The 17945-nt window shown below is 38.9% G+C and overlaps 2 protein-coding genes across 13 annotated transcripts in view; one reads left to right on the top strand and one right to left on the bottom strand.

Moving 5' to 3' along the window:
* RCBTB1 (RCC1 and BTB domain containing protein 1) overlaps positions 1 to 4098 on the top strand; it is a 99168-nt gene extending 95070 nt beyond the window's left edge. For all 11 annotated transcript variants that reach the window (XM_045475563.1, XM_045475544.1, XM_045475557.1 and 8 more), the window contains one exon: positions 1700 to 4098. In XM_045475563.1, the coding sequence (XP_045331519.1) occupies positions 1700 to 1840 (141 nt within the window). In that variant the 3' untranslated portion in view covers positions 1841 to 4098. The remainder of the gene's footprint in view (positions 1 to 1699) is intronic.
* Positions 4099 to 10549: 6451 nt separating this feature from the next.
* LOC123597101 (histone-lysine N-methyltransferase SETDB2-like) overlaps positions 10550 to 17945 on the bottom strand; it is an 89443-nt gene continuing 82047 nt past the window's right edge. For both annotated transcript variants that reach the window (XM_045475501.1, XM_045475494.1), the window contains 6 exons: positions 17775 to 17834; positions 15587 to 15642; positions 14877 to 14943; positions 14128 to 14268; positions 13049 to 13120; positions 10550 to 11359 (listed from right to left, as the gene is read on the bottom strand). In XM_045475501.1, the coding sequence (XP_045331457.1) occupies positions 11178 to 11359; positions 13049 to 13120; positions 14128 to 14268; positions 14877 to 14943; positions 15587 to 15642; positions 17775 to 17834 (578 nt within the window). In that variant the 3' untranslated portion in view covers positions 10550 to 11177. The remainder of the gene's footprint in view (positions 11360 to 13048; positions 13121 to 14127; positions 14269 to 14876; positions 14944 to 15586; positions 15643 to 17774; positions 17835 to 17945) is intronic.

Consider the following 17945-nt stretch of genomic DNA (forward strand, 5'->3'; position numbering starts at 1 on the left):
TTATTATACCAGGAGTAGGACTTTTTCTTCAATAATTGAGAGGGAATGTTTAATATAGTTTAACATTATAGTTTATTATAACACACGGAACATTCAGCTGTACTTCAGCCCACTGGGAATCTCTTATTTAAAAACGTGGATGTGGAGATTGTGCTGATATTTTAAATGCATTGTGAATTCTCTAGAAAGCAAAACTCTGTCAGTAGCTGGCTGATACACATTAGATGTGGTTTATCTCTTACTGGTTATATGACTGGAAGGGGACATCATTCAGCTAGGGACAGAGGGACCCTCAGAATAGGGAAGTATTTGTTCGCAGGGGTCTGCAATGAGAGAGTAGAAAGGAGACGTGTCTCTGTGCTTGTGTGGGTCTTTCCCCATTCTGCCTGACATTCTCATTTCACGGTGGCTGGAAACATGAAGCCAAGACGCTGCAGTTTAAATGTTGTCCAGTTCCTGGTTTGATAGAACCCTGAGTAGTGACCTTCAGTGTAGCTGGCAAAGTTACAAAAATCAAGGTATTGGTGATAAGAGCTTTTAGTGTGATTTGCTGTTATATAGTTAGTCTTTGTATACGTTCCAGTACCTAATGGATTTAATAAATATGTGTTCCGGCATTTCAAGGAACAAACATGGTAGTGTTTTGCTGGGGATGAAAGGCTCTGTTAGCATTGGCAGAAATTTTTAAGTTGTTCTGGTTTACCACTTGTATATATTACTTCTGAATGTCAGTAGCTGATGACTTCTTTTGTCTGAGTGAAAACTCCAGACTGAATATTTTCCTCTGGACCGACTATCTGAGAAATTACTGTGTGGGAGTGGGAGTGTGTCTTCCTTTGTGGCTTTAACAATGAAGGCATTTTTATCTCGGAGAGCGTGAAAGTGAATTTAAGGTCTGTGGAATTTTTTTTTTTTTTTTTAATGTGTCTCCTTAGGACATCTCTTCATCACTTTTGTATTTCTTAAGGTCTTCCTTAAGCTAAATAACCCACATCTTAATTCTTTTCTCTGACTTGACTGTGGTCAGACATACATTGGAGTAAAGTTGCTTTCAGCTTTGTTTTTAATTATTATTGAAGAAGAATTGACATATAATACTGTATTAGTTTCAGGTGTACACTTTCAGTTTGTTAAAGTCTTTGCATGTGACTGGACTGTGTGACAGCCATGCGGAGGCTGTCCCCCCATAGGCTCTGTGAATGGGTGTACGTTCTAGAGAGTCAGACTTGAGGTAGGGGAGCTGTTGGACTTACTGTGTTGTGACTAAATAGTATGTGCTTTTCTTTTTTTATTTAAAAAAATTTTTTAATGTTTATTTCTGTGTGTGTGAGAGACAGAGCATGAGCGGGGAAGGGGCAGAGACAGAGGGAGACACAGAATCCAAGGCAGGCTCCAGGCTCCGAGCTGTCAGCACAGAGCCCGACGCGGGGCTCGAACTCACTCTCAGTGAGATCATGACCTGAGCTCAAGTCGGACACTCATCCGACTACTGAGCCACTCAGGCGCCTCAATAGTACGTGCTTTTCTGATGCCGACCTATGTACAGTCACTTGTTTGCTTAGTTTGAGGTTTCTGGCCTCAAATATCTTTTCTAGGGGAGGGTGAAAGATTTGGGATGAGGGGTTTGGATAGAAGTAATTTGATCAAAGTTAATAAAAAAAAGCCTCTTTTTGTTTTTATTTTTGTTGTGTGTGTCCAGGATTTAGAAGAATTCTGCTTTAAGTTTTGCATCAATCATTTGACAGAAGTTACACAGACTGCAGCATTTTGGCAAATGGATGGCCCTCTGCTAAAGGAATTCATTGCTAAAGCCAGTAAATGTGGAGCCTTTAAGAACTGAAGCCCCAGGCTGCTGGGTTTTGTGAATGCTCTGGGGCACTGGCCATGGTGGCTGCTTTGTGCTCTGCGGGTGATGTAATTTTGCAGGTAAAAAACCCGTCAGCTTGTTTGTTTTTCACATCTTGAGACACCATTCTCCGTGTAGGAATGTACGAAGGATGTACAGCTTTTCCTGAACCCGTTCTAAACAAGTCTTGTTTCTAGATATGTGCATTTTAAATGTGACCTTAATTTGGCTGGAACATTGTAAAGGGGTGAAAGTTTAGCTGGTCGTTTGTGTTTTGTTTTGTTCTGTTTTGTTTTGTTTTGCTTTGTTTTGTTTTGTTTTTGATTAGAGGAACTGCTGAACTTGGAAAGGAGAAGTTTGCGGTAATTCTCCTGGCTCACATAGTAACAACCCTTTCGACCCCAGGAACTGGGATGGTTTGTGGATTGTGAGATAGACATAAGACGCCCCACCTTGAATTAAAGATGCTGACTTCGGGGCTTGTTGAAATGCTGCATCAGTTGCTAGTTCACTAGCTGTACTGTGAAGGAATAGTGAAGATAGTTTGAGGTTTTTGTGTGTGTTTGTACTACTGAGGACCTTTTTTAACTTCATCGCGTATCAAAAAACAATATTCAGTTTAATATGAGTTAAACCTATTACGATGATGATTATGCAAAGATAAACTTGTAGGCTTGCCAAGGTTTCTCTTAAGAATTAAGTCCATAAAGAGTAGTAATTTAGGACTACCTGTAAAAAGTTGATATCGAAAGAAACTTTGGACAGAGGTCAATATTTTATAGAGTATCCACTACTATCCAACAGTGTTTTGTTTTATTAAGATACAGTCTAAGAGCTGAAGTTTAAATTTGATTCCCCACTGTTTCCCCCATAAACGCTAATCATGAGAAGAAAGTAATGGCATATTCAGCATACTCTTGCCTTCCTAAATTATGGCTGCTAGACGATCAGATCCACTACATCTGACTGACAAGGTGTTCTTAAAACCAGCTTTCTGGCAGGACTTCATAGAATTTCTCTCTTTTATCTATAGGCCAAGTGTCACACCTTTGCTTGTTTGCAACTTCAGCTTTCGTTTTTATTTCCTCGTCTTTTGATTGTGTTAGGTATAATATTTAGCACAATATAACTTTGAAAAAGGATCTAAATTATGATTTCCCTGAAAAGATCCTTTTAAATAGGATCCTTTTAAGCTCAAGTTTTTTGGGTTTTTTTTTTTTTTTTTTTTTTTTTTTTCCTTTTCTTTTTTGGTCTGGTTATGAACATGACTTTTGGAGGAAGAGTGTTCAACTCTGAGTTTTATCGTGTGTGTCTGTTGAGCTTGCTGTAAGAACAAAGCTTTGTTCTCTCTGGCTCACAGATTCATTTCCATTTGTGGGCATTCCCTTAGTGAACGGTTTCCTGTTTGGAAGGTCCCTCATCTGAACTTAGAGCCCAAATACATTTTCAGAGTCAAATTAACAAGAGAGTGAAGATACGCTGCAGCTACTATTTTTAGCAGTGTTTCTAAGTGTGTCTGAGGGTTTGGATGGGAGTGAGGGCCCAAAGATAGGAATTCATTGATAAGTGAGATAAATTCAAACCTAGAAGTCCCAGCTCCCTTTTCCTGACCATGTTGCAAGTGATTGAAGCCCAGTCAGTTATTAATTAGGATTAGTTCTGCAACATGATAGAATTTTTCTTACTAGGTTGATGAATGCACATTAATTTGATTATTAGCTATGATGGGTAGTGTTCATAACAATCACTGTTCTATAGGCTTATGATCTGGACAAAATAAGACCTGCGGTATGTTTACTATTGCTCTTACTTGAAAAAAACTTAAAGCACAAATTAAAGTAGTAGATCCACTTCCATAGATTGTTCATTCATTCAACAAATATTTACTGAGGTTCCTTATATAGGTAAAGAACCACTTCTCAGATTACCGAGTAATTTGTATGAGTGTGTATGTAGTGAAGAAAATGGAAACATGTTCTTTGAAAAGTACTTGAGTATCTTTTTTTTTTTCTTAATACACTCTTATTTTTCTACTTGGTTTCATTGTTAATCATAGCAGGAAATGAAAACTGTTCTTTGAGTTGTGTTTTTCATCTGATGTGATAATGAAAGCCAAAGTATTCATATTTCTTAAGATAACCCTAACTGTACTCTTGAACTTCTTACTGGAATAATATTTGATACTCTAGTATATAGGCTGTATTTATGTAATGTTTAGAATGACATATTAATAAATAATCTGTCAAGACATACATGCAGAGTTGTTTTTCCCTCTCAAAAATCAGTAATGTGCAGCCTTAAAACGGAAGGAAGTTCTAACACGTGCTGCAACCTGGATGAACCCCAAGGACATTATGCTGGGTAAAATATGCCAGTCACAGAAGGACAAATACTGCATGATCCCACCCACACAAGGTAACTAACATAGTCAAATTCACAGAGACAGAAAGCAGAATGCTAGTTGCCAGAGGTTGGAGGTGGGAGAGAGGGCTTAGGAGCTAGCGTTTAATGGATACAGTTTAATGGATACAGTTTCAGTTTTGCAAAATATAAAGAATTATGGAGATGGATGGTGGTGGTGACAACACAACAGTGTTGAATGTATGTAATGCACTGAACTGCACACGTAAAGGTGGTTAGCTTGATAAATTTCATGTTCTATATATTTTTCCACCATTAAAAAAAATTGGTACTATGATTCTTAGCAGGTATCAGGCTGAAAACAGGTACCACAGTGAACAGGTCACCTGTTTCTCAGTTGTATCCCCTACTCCCATAGAAATCTTTTGGTTTTGGGGCACCTGGGTGGCTCAGTCGGTTGAGCATCCGACTTCGGCTCAGGTCATGATCTCACAGCTTGTGAGTTTGAGCCCTGCGTCAGGCTCTGTGCTGACAGCTCGGAGCCTGGAGCCTGCTTCGGATTCTGTGTCTCCCTCTCTGTCTGCCCCTAACCCACTCACATTCTGTCTCTGTCTCTCTCTCTCTCAAAAATAAACATTAAGAAAAAAATTTAAAAAAAATCTTTTGGTTTTATTCGTACTGAAAGATAATACGATTGAACTGTCCCAGCAGAAAAATGCATCTGGATCCTTGTACGTATAAATGAAGGGAAGGACAGTCCTTATCCTCAAGGAACGTGTAAGTTATTAGGAGAGAGGAGAGAGAAGTCGAGGAATATGTAAAAACATATTTATAAACAACTTTTCACAATAGGTGGTGCGAGAAAACTTGATAGCTTATTATGAGAAATAGATGCTCTGAAGATAATGTCCTTCTCACTCATTCCAAAACAGCAGGTAAGTGGCATAAGCAAAGGCTTAGAGGTGGTAGCTGATAAGCCTTCCAGAACTTAACCATTAGCAAGTTTGGTTAGAATGGAGAACATAAGCCAGGGCCCATTAGGGGAAACGTGGGCAAGGAGAGGGTGTGTGTGTGTGTGTGTGTGTGTGTGTGTGTGTGTGTGTGTGTGTTTGAGAACATTTGTTTCCCATGGTGCCAGACATTATGCCCTATGCTTCACATATTTTCTTCTTTAGTGTCCACATTTTGTACCGTAAGGCATAAGGTAGGTAGAGTTAAGCTCAGATAGATTAAGTAATTTGATTGAAGTTTTTCGGTAGTGAATGACATAGCACAAGTACAAACCCAGGTTTAATAGTTTGCCTAATATTTGCTTACTTAGTGACTGTCAAACACATGTTGCTCCATTGTGCCAAGTTGCCTCCCATGGTAGGAATGACAGATTAAATTTGAAGGTAAAGTGGGGGACAAAGGTTTTCTCTTAAGTAAAGATCATGACATCAAAACTCAGATAAGCTTTGCTATGGGATATAATAGCAGGAGAGGGAGTTACAGTCGTCACCTGGACCAGGAGAAGTCTTCGTTCAGTGCATCTGGACAGAGTCTTCTGTAATTTTTTTTTATATTCAGAATTCTTATTTATTGTGGTAAAACATAAGTGAATTTACCATTTTAAACATTTATTTTTTATTTTAGAGCACGTTCAAGGAGAGGGATAGAGGGAAAGAGAGAGAATCTCAAGGAGGTTCCACATTCATCATGGAGCCACAAACTGGCTCTGATCCCACAACCTGGGATCATGACCTAAGCTGAAATCAAGAGTCGGATGCTCAACTGACTGAGCCAACCAGGTGCCCCCCTTGTAACCATTTTTAAGTGTACAATTCAGTGGTTTTAAAAATTGAAGCATAGTTGGGGTGCCTGGGTGGTTCGGTTGAGCATCTGACTTTGGCTCAAGTCATGATCTCATGGTCTGTGAGTTTGGGGCCCATGTCAGGCTCTGTGCTGACAGCTCAGTGCCTGGAGCCTGCTTCGGATTCTGTGTCTCCCTCTCCCTCTGCCCCTCTCCCACTCATGCTCTGTCTCTCTCTGTCTCTCAAAAATGAATAAATATTAAAAAAGTTAAAAATTGAAGTATAATTGGCATATATCAGGTTTTCAGTAGGTAATTTGATAATTATGTACATTATGAAATGCTTACCATGGTAAGTGTATTTACCATCCCTTATCACACAGTTAATACAGTACTACTGACCGTATTTCTTATACTGTACTCTTCATCCCCATACTTAATTATTTTATAACTGGAAGTTTATACCTCTTAATCCTTGTCACCTATTTTGCCTGTCGCCTTGTCCCCCTCCTCTCTGGCAGTCATCCTATATTAATGAGTTTGTTCTCTTTTCTGTTGTTTGTTCATTTGTTCTGTTTTTTAGATTGTTTACATAAGTGTAGTCATACTTTGTCTTACTCTGACTTACTTTGCTTAGCATAATACCTCTAGTTCCATCCACATAGTTGCAAATGGCAAGATTTCATTCTTTTTGATGGCCAAGTAATACTCCATTGTATATATACACCACATCTTCTTTATCCATTCATCCATCAATGGACAGTTGGGGCTCTTTCCATATTTTGGCTATTGTCAATAGTGCTGCTATAAACATTGGGGTGCCTATGTCCCCTTTGAAACAGCATACCTGTATCCCTTGGAGAAATACCTAGTAGTGCAATTGCTGGGTAATAGGGTAGTTCTATTTTTAATTTTTTAAGGAACCTCCATACTGTTTTCCAGAGTGGCTGCACCAGCTTGTGTTCCCACCAATGATGCAAAAGAGATCCTCTTTCTCCTCATCCTCGCCAACATTTGTTGTTGCCTGAGTTGTTTATTTTAGCCATTCTGACTGGTGTGTTGAGTCTTCTTTTTTTCTTGATGAGTCTGGCTAAAAGTTTATCAGTTTGGTTTGTCTTTTCAAAGAACCAGCTCTTAGTCTCATTGAACTTTTTTTTTTTTTTTTTTTTTTTTTTTGTCTCTATTTCATTTATTTCTTCTCTGATCTTTATTATTTTCTTCCTTCTGCTAAGTTTTGGCTTTGTTCTCCTTTTGCTAGTTCCATTATGTGTAAAGTTAAATTGTCGATTTTCCTTGTTTCTTGAGGTAGACCTATATTGCTATAAACTTCCCTCTTAGAACTGCTTTTTCTGTGTCCCAAAGATTTTGGATTACCATGTTTCCATTTTCATTTGCCTCCAGGTATTTTTTCTCTTCGATTTTTTTTTTTGTTGTTGTTGATACATTGTTTAATAACATGTTATTTAGCTGCCACATGTTTGTGTTTCTTCCACTTGTCTTGTAATTGATTTCTAGTCTAGTAAGGTTGGATATAATTTGTGATACATCCTTGGTATAATTTCACTTGATACTTCACTTGATATGATTTCAGTCTTATTAAATTTATGAAGGCTTTTTTGTGACCTGTCAAGTGCTCTGTCCTGGAAAATGTTCCATGTGCACTGGAATATGTATTCTGCAGTTTTAAATGGAATGTTATGTATATGTCTGTTAAGTCCATCTGGTCTCATATATCATTCAGAGCCACTGTTTCCTTACTGATTTTCTGTCTCAATGAGCAAGGTATCCATTAGTATAGGTGGGGTGTTAAAGTCCCCTACAGTTATTGTATTGCAGTCAGCTTTTTCCTTTATGTCTGTTAGTATTTGCTTTATATATTCAGGTGTTTTTATGTTAGGTATATAAATACTTAAAATTGTTATATCCTCTTACGAGAGTGATCCCTTTATCCTTATGTAATGACCTTTTTGTCTCTTGTTACAGTCTTTGCTTTAAAGTCTATTTTATGTGAGGTGGCTTGGTGGAGCACTTGGGTGGCTGTCACTTAAGGATCCAACTCTTGATTTTGGCTCACATCATGATGTCACTGTTGTGAGATTGATCCCCGCACTGGGCTCCATACTGAGTGTGGAGCTTGCTTGGGATTCTCTCTTTCCCTCTGTCTCTGTCCCTTCCCTGCTTATATGAGTATTGCTACCCCAGCCTTTTTACTTTCATTTGCAAGATAAATATTTTTTCATCCCTTCACCTTCAGTCTGTATGTGTCTTTAGGTCTGAAGTGAGTCTCTTGTAGGCAGCATATAGATGGGTCTTGTTTTTTTTGTTTTTTTGTTTTTTTTAATCCATTCATTCACTCTTTTGATTGGAGCATTTAGTCTATTTACATTTAATTATTGATGGGTATGTACTCCTTGCCATTTTGTTAATTGTTCTCTAGTTGTTTTTGTAGTTCTGTTTCTTTCTTCTTCTCTTGTTCTTTTCCCTTGTGGTTTGATGACTTTCTTTAGTGTCATGCTTGGATTCCAATCTTTTTTGTGGAATTCTTGTGTGATTCCAATTTTTTGTGTATTTATTATAGGTTTTTGATTTGTGGTTACCCCAGGGGGTTCTCATGTAACATCCCATGTGTTTAGCAGTCTATACTGAGTTGATGGTAAGTTCAGACACACAACGGCGCTAAATTTTTACTGCCTCTTCCATGTTTTATGTATATGATGTCCTATTTCACATGTTTTTATTTTGTGTACCCCTTGGCCAATTTTTACTAGTTATGTAAGTGAACAACACACTACTGGATGTGGCAGTGCAGATGTGCGTGGGGCAGATGGGTTGGATGGATAGGTTCCTCAGGAGAACGTAGGGGCAGGGTACATGGTGATGGCAAGGTAGATGGAGAGTGTCAGAACTGACTCATGAAAGCCTCTGGCTGTCTAGGGCTGGGGAAGGCAAGGAAAACACCAGCAAACACTTCTGTTCCTGGAGAACAAACGAATTCTGCAGATCCCTGCCCCTCTGGCACATATCCTAAAGTCAGTCACTAAATCGTTAGCTGTATCCCAGGCATTTTCCAGACCACTGAATCTGTGCAGTGTCTTAGGTCGTCATTCAGTGTGCTGGCCATTTAAGGGCAGAGACTCCATTTCCTATAGCTCTCTGGCTCTCCCCAAGTTAAGCCCCATTGGTTTTTAAAGCTCCCAGAACTCAGCCCTGCTGATTTTCAAAGAGGAACCTGCCTTTACAGTGTGGATCCCCAGGGTGGGGGGTGCCCAATTTAGGGCCTGGGACCCCTGCTCCTTTGTGCCTAAGATGTCCCTACTATTTAGTGGGTAGTCATACCAGGGGTGTGGCTACTGATTGTGTCTCTGCCCCTCCTCCCCTTTTTTCTTTAATTTTTATTGATTTATTCTGAGAGTGTGTGTGTGTATGCGAGTAGGGGAGGGACAGAGAGAGGAGAGAGAGAATCCCAAGCAGGCTCCATACTGTCAATGTGGAGCCCGCCACGGGGCTTGAACTTAGGAACTGTGAGATCTTGACCTGAGCGCAAATCAAGAGTCAGACACTTAACTGACTGAGCCAGGCAAGCACCCCTCCTCCTCCCCTTTTCGATGTAGCCACCTCTCTAGGTCTGTCGGTGGAAGACCTGTTCTGCCAGTCTTCAGGTTGTTTTCACAGAGAGTTGTAGTACATACGCTTGTTGCCTTGGTGTGTCCCTGGGAGGTGAGCTCAGGATCTTTCCTAATCTGCTATCTTCCTTGACTCCCTCCTGTAGTTTCTTAAATGCTTGGGTGATTCTGATGTGCAGCTGAATTTAAAAGCCACTAGATTTAGATTTTTGTCACTCAGGTAATTATGAATTCAGCTAGGGTTGCCCTTAAAACAGGAATGGACATGTACTTTTCACCTATATCCTTCATTCAGTGGACATTTTTTGAGTACTTAAAACGTGTGAGATTTTAGTGGGGGAGATTTTAATGCTGGGGACTTGGATCAAACTCATTTTGCAATGTGGCATTATTGTGTATCAGAGTAGTGTGGTAAAAAGAAATATGAATGTCAGGTTTTCAGGGATCAGAGTTGGTGCATAAAAATCCAAATTGTATTGTCAGAGAAAAGTCTCAGTGATTGTTTTTCATTCTTGTGTATTCCCACTGATGTTCTTTTGTAGTCATTTTAAATTGAAATACTTATTTTAAAGATGATATATGCCCATGTAGTGACTGTAGCCAAAAAGAAATTTAAAAAGCAGACTTTGTCGGGTCACCTGTGTGATTGTCAGTGAAGCGTCTGATTCTTGATTTTGGCTCAGGTCATGATCTCACGGTTCGTGAGTGTGAGCTCCACTTCTGGCTCTGTGCTGACAGCGTGGAGCTTGCTAGAGATTCTGTCTCATTCTTTCTCTGCCCCTCCCTTGCACGCGCACTCTCTCAAATAAACAAACTAAAAAAACCCAAAAATAAAAAGCAGACTTTGTGATGACAGGTAAATTTGGTATAAGTGGAGTGAAATACTCAAATTTACTTTATCTGAGTCATTATGAGCTGGAACGAGTCTCAAAGGATAATAACAGTTTATGCATTTATTGAGCATCATAGGTGCTGGGAATGTATTGAGAGCAAATCACAGGAATAGTGAGATTTTGCCCTCAGAATTTATACCCTAACGGTGGGATGTAAGATACAATGGTTACCTTGGGAAGTGATCTCAGAGGGAAGAAGGGGTAGAACTGGTGTAATGAGATCTGCAGGCAGAACAGGCAGAGAAAGGAAACAGAGTAGTTAAGGCTTCACAGCAGGACAAGCAAAGGCCCTGGGGGGAGCCTTTACTTCCAGGAGCATCTTGTATGTTATTGAAGTCAACTTAGATCACTGGAGTGGGGGAAGCATGGGAGGCAATGCACCAGCATGAAGCCACCATAGGACTTTCAGGGCAGAGGGTGGGAGAGATGGGAGGTATAATCTAATTTACTCAAGTAGAATCTGAGAAACATGTTGTTGGAGAACAGAAGTGAGATGATAAGAGGGAGGCAGTAAATACCCAGTCAGGCATGAAATGTAGGAACAGGTAAGAGTTGATGAGGATTGAAGTTTGAGGACCAGAGAGACCTGAGAGGCGTAGGTCTAAAGATGTGTGGCTTCCACAGGTTAGATCTTCCGTTTGCAGCCTGCTTAGAGCTGAGCCTCATTCCTGGCCCAGGAAATAGTAATCCTTAGAAGACCCAGAAGATACTGAAGTAGAACTTGACCTAAGTTCTCTATCTTCTTGAAGAGACCGCAAGGTTTTTTTTAAGTCCTGAAGTCCTTCAATCTCTTCCTTCAGTTGCTTCTGCCTTTCTTCACATTGATCAATTTTATTCTCTATTGCTGTGATAAGAAATGAAATGATTTCAGGTTGGTAGTTTTATAAACAATGGACTATTTCTAGCCCCTTTTACATGCAAGTGCACAGTAGTACACAGTGCTGTGCAGAGGGCCTGGTTCTTATATGCCTTTTCTTCCTCTTCTAATTCAGGATAGAATTCTAGTATTTATCACATACAGCTGGTCAGTACATCTTTAGAGCTTGACTCCCTATTGTGTATCTTTGAGCACTCAAAAGCAGAGACTGTATTATCTTCATGCTACACTATATCTGTTAAGTGGAGAGAGCATGTGTGTAGAATAGCAAGGTTAAGGGCAAATCATTTATAAAATTGCATCCAATTTTTAATGTTATGTAAAAGCTTTTGATTTTATTTATGAATAGGAAGGCTTTTATTGTGGAAACAGGCTCTGTAAATAACAATATTACTCAGTGACAATGTCAGTTTTTTGAAAACTTAGAAGTTGAAGAATATTAAAACGCACACATACATAATCTTTCTCTAGAATACTTGTAGTTAACTTTCTTGAACATTAGAAAGGCTAAATTAATCAAGATGAGATGTCAAAAGTTAGGCCTTTTAAGTTCTAATGCAATTCCAAATAATGCCTCCTCTTGGTGACCCACACCTCCCAAATACTACACTGTAACGTGTATACTCTCAACCTATGCAAGTAGTGACAGGTGCTAGAAATGTAACTTTTATATGAAAGTCTCCTACAAAATTAGGCTTAAAAATTTTTTTTAAAGGCTGCTTTAAAAAATATATGGATACTCACATTAGCAGTATGCATTCTCAAGAGACTATTAAAGGATATGCTGGTTTTTCTGATTAAAAATGTAATACAGAATTTGAATGGAGTGTAGGGCACAGTGTACAACTTTAGGGGGAGCTATTTACACCAAATTCTGTGCGAATGTGTGTCTCCCACTCTGGCCAGGATGTGCAGTGCCCAGCCTGTCCAGCTGTGTGGGGCAGCTTGAGAGAGAGGTTGATCAGACTCATCAGTAAGTGGAAATTTAGTCAGTTTTGAAAGCATGTTAATGGTACAAGGACCTACTCAGTAAATGGTTGATGTATTATTAACATACAATGTCGTATCAGTTTCAGGTATACAATATAATGATTCAATAAAACCTTTCTGTAAAATAGCAACCATTTAAGTCTCTGCTCCCTCCAGGCTTTCTTCTTTTTCAAAAGTTTCTTGATTTTTTTCTTGCACATCTTTTTTAAAACTTGAGAATAAATGAATTACAACCCTCCTTCCCTAATACCTAGAGAATTAAAATTTAAGTCCAGGGAGGGAGTCAAGCAGCCATGGAGTTTATCACAGCCTTGCTACCTCACCAGTTCCTGCTGAGTCCTGAATAAGGGGACCGAATACCTCCCATTTTGCAATCATTTAAAAAAGTAGAAACAAAAAATGGAGTTTTTACTGATTACTAAGATACTGTGTATATGTGGAAAATGTAACGTGGCACTGTCCAGCCACTTACGGAGAACGACGGTTTCCATTGGGGTGCACTTTTTCTGTTGTGTGTGTGAGTGAGGGGTCATAATGCTTTGCAATGGGCTTTTTCATTTAATAAGACAAAATTCTTCTGAAATAGGATTTTTATCTGCTGCATAGTAGTGTATTACTTTAATATATATATTTATAAACTGTGCTGCTCAGTTATAACTCACGTACCTGTTTGAAAATTTACAAATGTGTCTTCAAACAATCTACTGTCAAAAAGTGAAGTCCCAATTTCTTCATAGTCTGTAGGGAGAAAAACATTTTCAGTTTTAATTTAAATAATTTATGTAGGCAGAAACACCTTACAAAGTAACCCCAAATAAGGAAAAGTAACCAGAGCAGCCAAGCACGGGGAACTGTGGTATCTGTCAGGATCAGACTGCTGAAGCAGCAGTATCCCCTGGGGACGTGTTAGAAATGCAAATTCGTGGCTGGGTGAGGCCCAAGTACGTGTTTTAACAAGCCCTGCAGGGATTCTGAGAGGCAAGTTCAAGTTTGAGAAGTGCTTGGTCTAAAGTAAAGAAATGAATGAAAGAATGTCATGAGTGAGCTTTTGGAAATGTCTTCATAATTTCACTTTTTGATTTTGTCGTGTTGAAAATAATCCCTCTCAGATAATCATATACTTTACATTGTTGCCTAGAGTCTAGACTTGTCGAGCTTTTCCTTGTAAGATAACTCCATTTATCATGAAGTTTAGAAGCTCACGGTGTAGGTTCTAAGAAGGCAAAGTGGCTATACACTGCATATACAAATGGAACTTTGGCTTCCCAGACAGCTTTTTTACAAGAGGTCACATTTAACTAAATGAAACATCAAAGCCTTACTTTTCCTTCAGTGAATTTTGAGTTAACATTATAAACAGAGATGTAAGGAATAGAATTTGAGTCAAATCAAAACTAAATGCCATTTTCAGATGTTGGCAACAAGTTGTTGGCTGTATGACTGCGTGTGGTTCTGAACATACCTATCCCGTTGGGGGTCACTCTCAGCTACGCACTTCTGGAAAGTACATCGAAACTTTCAGGGCATTAGGGTGCTTTTGACTGCATTAAGTTTCTGAATTACCCACATCCTACTGATTTATTATAAACAGGATCTCTAGAGATCTGAAGCATTGAATTGTATCAAAGAATGAGATAAGGCAAAGAAAAAGAAACCACACAGAAAGAAAAGGTGCACTTTTTGTTTTGTTTTACAAGTAGGTTTGTGAGAAGCCTCTACATGTAGAAATGTTGCTATTTCAATACCTGATTCGGAAGCGGTCTCATCCATGAGTCTTTCTTGAATCAAATGAAGTTTGTCTAATATTTCTTCAAATAAATCATCAAGAAGCCCCACTTTCTTACATTTCTTAAGAAAATCAATTTTCACATTTGATCTAATTCCATCTAAAAATAAACACATTTTAGAAGGAAATGGTCTCAGGGCTGCTATCATCAATCCCTATGTGGTCACTTCTGCAGACCTTGCCTAGTGATGGAGGAGCACAATTAGTAAGATAATAAATACAGCACCTTTGTCTTTTAATTGTAATTTTCACCATACCTCATTATGAATCAAGAGGATTTTCTAAAATTTGGTTACAAATCTTTGATAGCCTCCTGTCATTTTTTTTTTCTGTCACCATTATTGTGTGTCATGATGGAATGTCTATGTTTCCTTGACAGAAACCTGTAATTACTGGCTTCAGCTTCCTGGGGGGAGTGGAGGGTACAGTGCAAGGGGCAGCATGTCACTGGATTCTGAGCTCAGGTAACCCTGGCTTCTAGATCAGGAAGTATATCCTTTCTTTGTACTAAGAACAATGGACCATCCCTACCTAAAATTACTTTGATCTGCTGGCCTTATGATAGAGTGGACGGCTACGATAAAAGGTTCCTATTCTAACAATTACCACAAGTCCAGAAGAATAAAGTGGGATACCAATTTTGAAATAAATGAGTCTTCATTGTTATAAGTATTGTAAGTCATATTTGTTACAAAATTTATAGCAAACCTGTGTGTCTGCTCTCCTCTTCCTTCATTTCTTGTATGAATCTGTTGAGTGTCATTGTTTCAGATGGCTAGAGGGAGAGAAGAATCAAGATTACACTTACTGTTGGCATTTAATGTTGCGTAAAATGAAAACCAATGTTTTGTTGCATGTAATTCATCAATATGCCCATGGTGAAAATCATGCCCCATATTCATTGATAGTTGACATGTAAACATCAAATGTATTTTTGTATAACAAAACATCAAAAGTTGTGACTAGCTCCTGTTGTATAAACAGCAAGAGGTGAAAGGTTGCTAGCTCATATTCATTTAGCTCATATGAGCTGATACATAAAAAACTTTCAAGTTCCCAAAATACTTCATACACTTTACACATAATAGTAACGCAGAAAATTATGAGTTATAAGTTAGGTCAACTGTGGATCGTGCAACTGAGAAGTACTTGGCTAGGAAAGATGCTTTGCTGCACCTTGCCCACATTAAGTGCACTGTGCACTTAGACACTCTCACTGATGTGGTCCCAGGGCCTGTGTTACAGGTCATGTGCTAGGATACCCAAGACACAGCCAACTTTTCTTTTACATTCACCTTATGTTTCTGGTACCATATCACCTGATATGTAGAACTTCTGTTTAGAACTGTTTTAGGACTGTTAAAATAAGGACTTTGTGTAAAGAAACTGAAAGCTATAATAAAATGAAGTCAAATTACCTGTACAGGAACGCCTGTTGAGAGACGTTTCTTTCTTCCTCTTTTTCTTTTCAGTCCTGAAAAATCAGTTGAAAATATGAATCGTAGAAACCAGAATCCATAAAGGAAAAGATAGATGCTTGACTACATAAAATATAAAACTCCTGTATGCTAAAAGTTATTACAAAGTCGAAAGATATGGTGGGCTTAGACTAAATGTTTGCAACACATATGATAAAGTACCAATTTTTAAAATCTAAATATAAATCAATATAAAAAGCAGAAAAATGGGCAAAGGGGGGACCCTCTAGGAAGAGTTCATTAAAGAGAAAGACTGGATCACAGGAAAACAAATATAATTGATGAAAAGATAGGGGGATACATTCACCTTTACTCCTAAGTGAAGACATGCAAAATATTTCTCCTACCAAACTGACAAAGATGAAGGTGTTTAATATATAATGTTTGGAGGGATTGGGATAATTGTGTACTGCTGGTATTACAGCCTCTTTGGAAGGTAATTAGCCCATTGTTACCACAGCTTCATTGTTTATACTCTTGGACCCAGCAATCTACATGAAGTTTTCGAAATGGTACGGTTCATAAAGGCACAACGATGAATGGAAAAAAATGTTAACTACATTATTTAATGTGATAGAAAATTATGGAAAAAAGGGCGCTTGGATGACCCAGTCCGTTGAGTGTCCAACTCTTGATTTTGGCTCAGGCCATGATATCAGGGTTGTGGGACTGAGCCTGGCATCAGGCTCGGCACTCAGCATGGAGCCTGCTTAAGATTCTCTCTCTCTGCCTCTCCCCTGCCCACATGTGTGCTCTAGCTCACTCTCAAAATGAAAATGGAAATAACCTAAGTGTCTATTATGCAGAAACTAGTTCAGTTGTAATTCAGCTATGCAACTGATACACTGGAATAACATGCTGCCTTTTAAAACCAAGGTATGTGTATTTGTATGGACATGGAAGGATCTCTAAAATACAGTGGGTGAAAAGAAAATATAGTTACTACTATATTTTGTATATACAGGAAATTTTTAGAGGAATACAAATGAAACTGATAGTTTCCTCTGGGGAGAGGATTCATAACAGTGTTCTCATCTGCTTTTCAAAACTATTGATTTTTTAAATTTCTTTAAAAATAAAACTAATACATTGTTACCTTTCCCTATCAATAAACACTGATTGGGGCACCTGGGTGGCTCAGTTGGTTAGCCTCCCACTTCATCTCAGGACATGATCTCACGATTTGGGGGTTTGAGCCTCACACTGGTGTGGAGCCTGCTTGGGATTCTCTCTGCCCCTCCCCCACTTGTACTCTCTATCAAAATAAACTTTAAACGTTTTTTTTAAAAATAAACATTGGTCAACAGCTATATTTTTTAATAGTAATTTCTTCAAAAAATATTTTAATGTTTTATTTTTGAGACAGAGCATGAGCAAGGGAGGGGCAGAGAGAGAGGCAGACACAGAATCTGAAGCAGGCTCCAGGCTCTGAGCTGTCAGCACAGAACCTGACGTGGGGCTCGAACTCACGAACTGCGAGATCATGACGTGAGCCAAAGTTGGACGCTTAACCAACTGAGCCACCCAAGTACCTGTAATTTTTTTTTTTTTAATTATTTTGAGAGAGAACAAGCACACCTGTGTGAACAGGGAAGGGACAGAAAGGGAGGGAGAGAGAGAAGCCCAAGCAGGTTCCTTGCTGTCAGTACAGAGCCCAACGTGGGGCTCAATCTCACTAACTGTAAGATCATGACCTCAGCCAAAATCACTGAGTCACTTAACCAACTGAGCCACCCAGGCGCCCCTGATAGCACTTTCTGATAAAAGGGTAATGACTGAAAAATGAACAACGTTGTTTAGAGTGTTGTTTACTACCAAAAAAATGCAGTTGCTATAACATGGAACTAAGCCTTTCCAAAGAGGTCCTGACTCTGGTCCACAGTGAGCATTCCAGATTTAGTGCTGATAAGACATTGCTGGTCAGGAGTACACAGAGGCCATTCATGAATGAATGTACATCCCATTACTTCAGTTAGCCAGGGCCCACTTTTCCTTAATTAGAACTGAAATGCTAACCACGAATCTTGAGAAAAATTCAGGGAGCATGCAGCAATTTATCAATGTTATCTACTGAAAATTCTGATACTCGTTTAGAAGAGAAGCAGTCACAAAAGTCAAAGCTTTTTACCATATCCTCGGTTGGTCTTCTGCTTGTAGTGAGTAGGGGAGATACCAGACAGAGACTTTTCTGAAAGTAGGTGCACAGAAGAAAAGTTAGTCCATTAACATTGCACACTGCACAAAGAGACTGGCAATTTTATAAATAGGTAAAAATTTAACTCAAAAACTTATTTAATTC

This window comes from Leopardus geoffroyi, chromosome A1 (assembly GCF_018350155.1).
Source record: "Leopardus geoffroyi isolate Oge1 chromosome A1, O.geoffroyi_Oge1_pat1.0, whole genome shotgun sequence".
Taxonomy (NCBI): Eukaryota; Metazoa; Chordata; class Mammalia; order Carnivora; family Felidae; genus Leopardus; species Leopardus geoffroyi.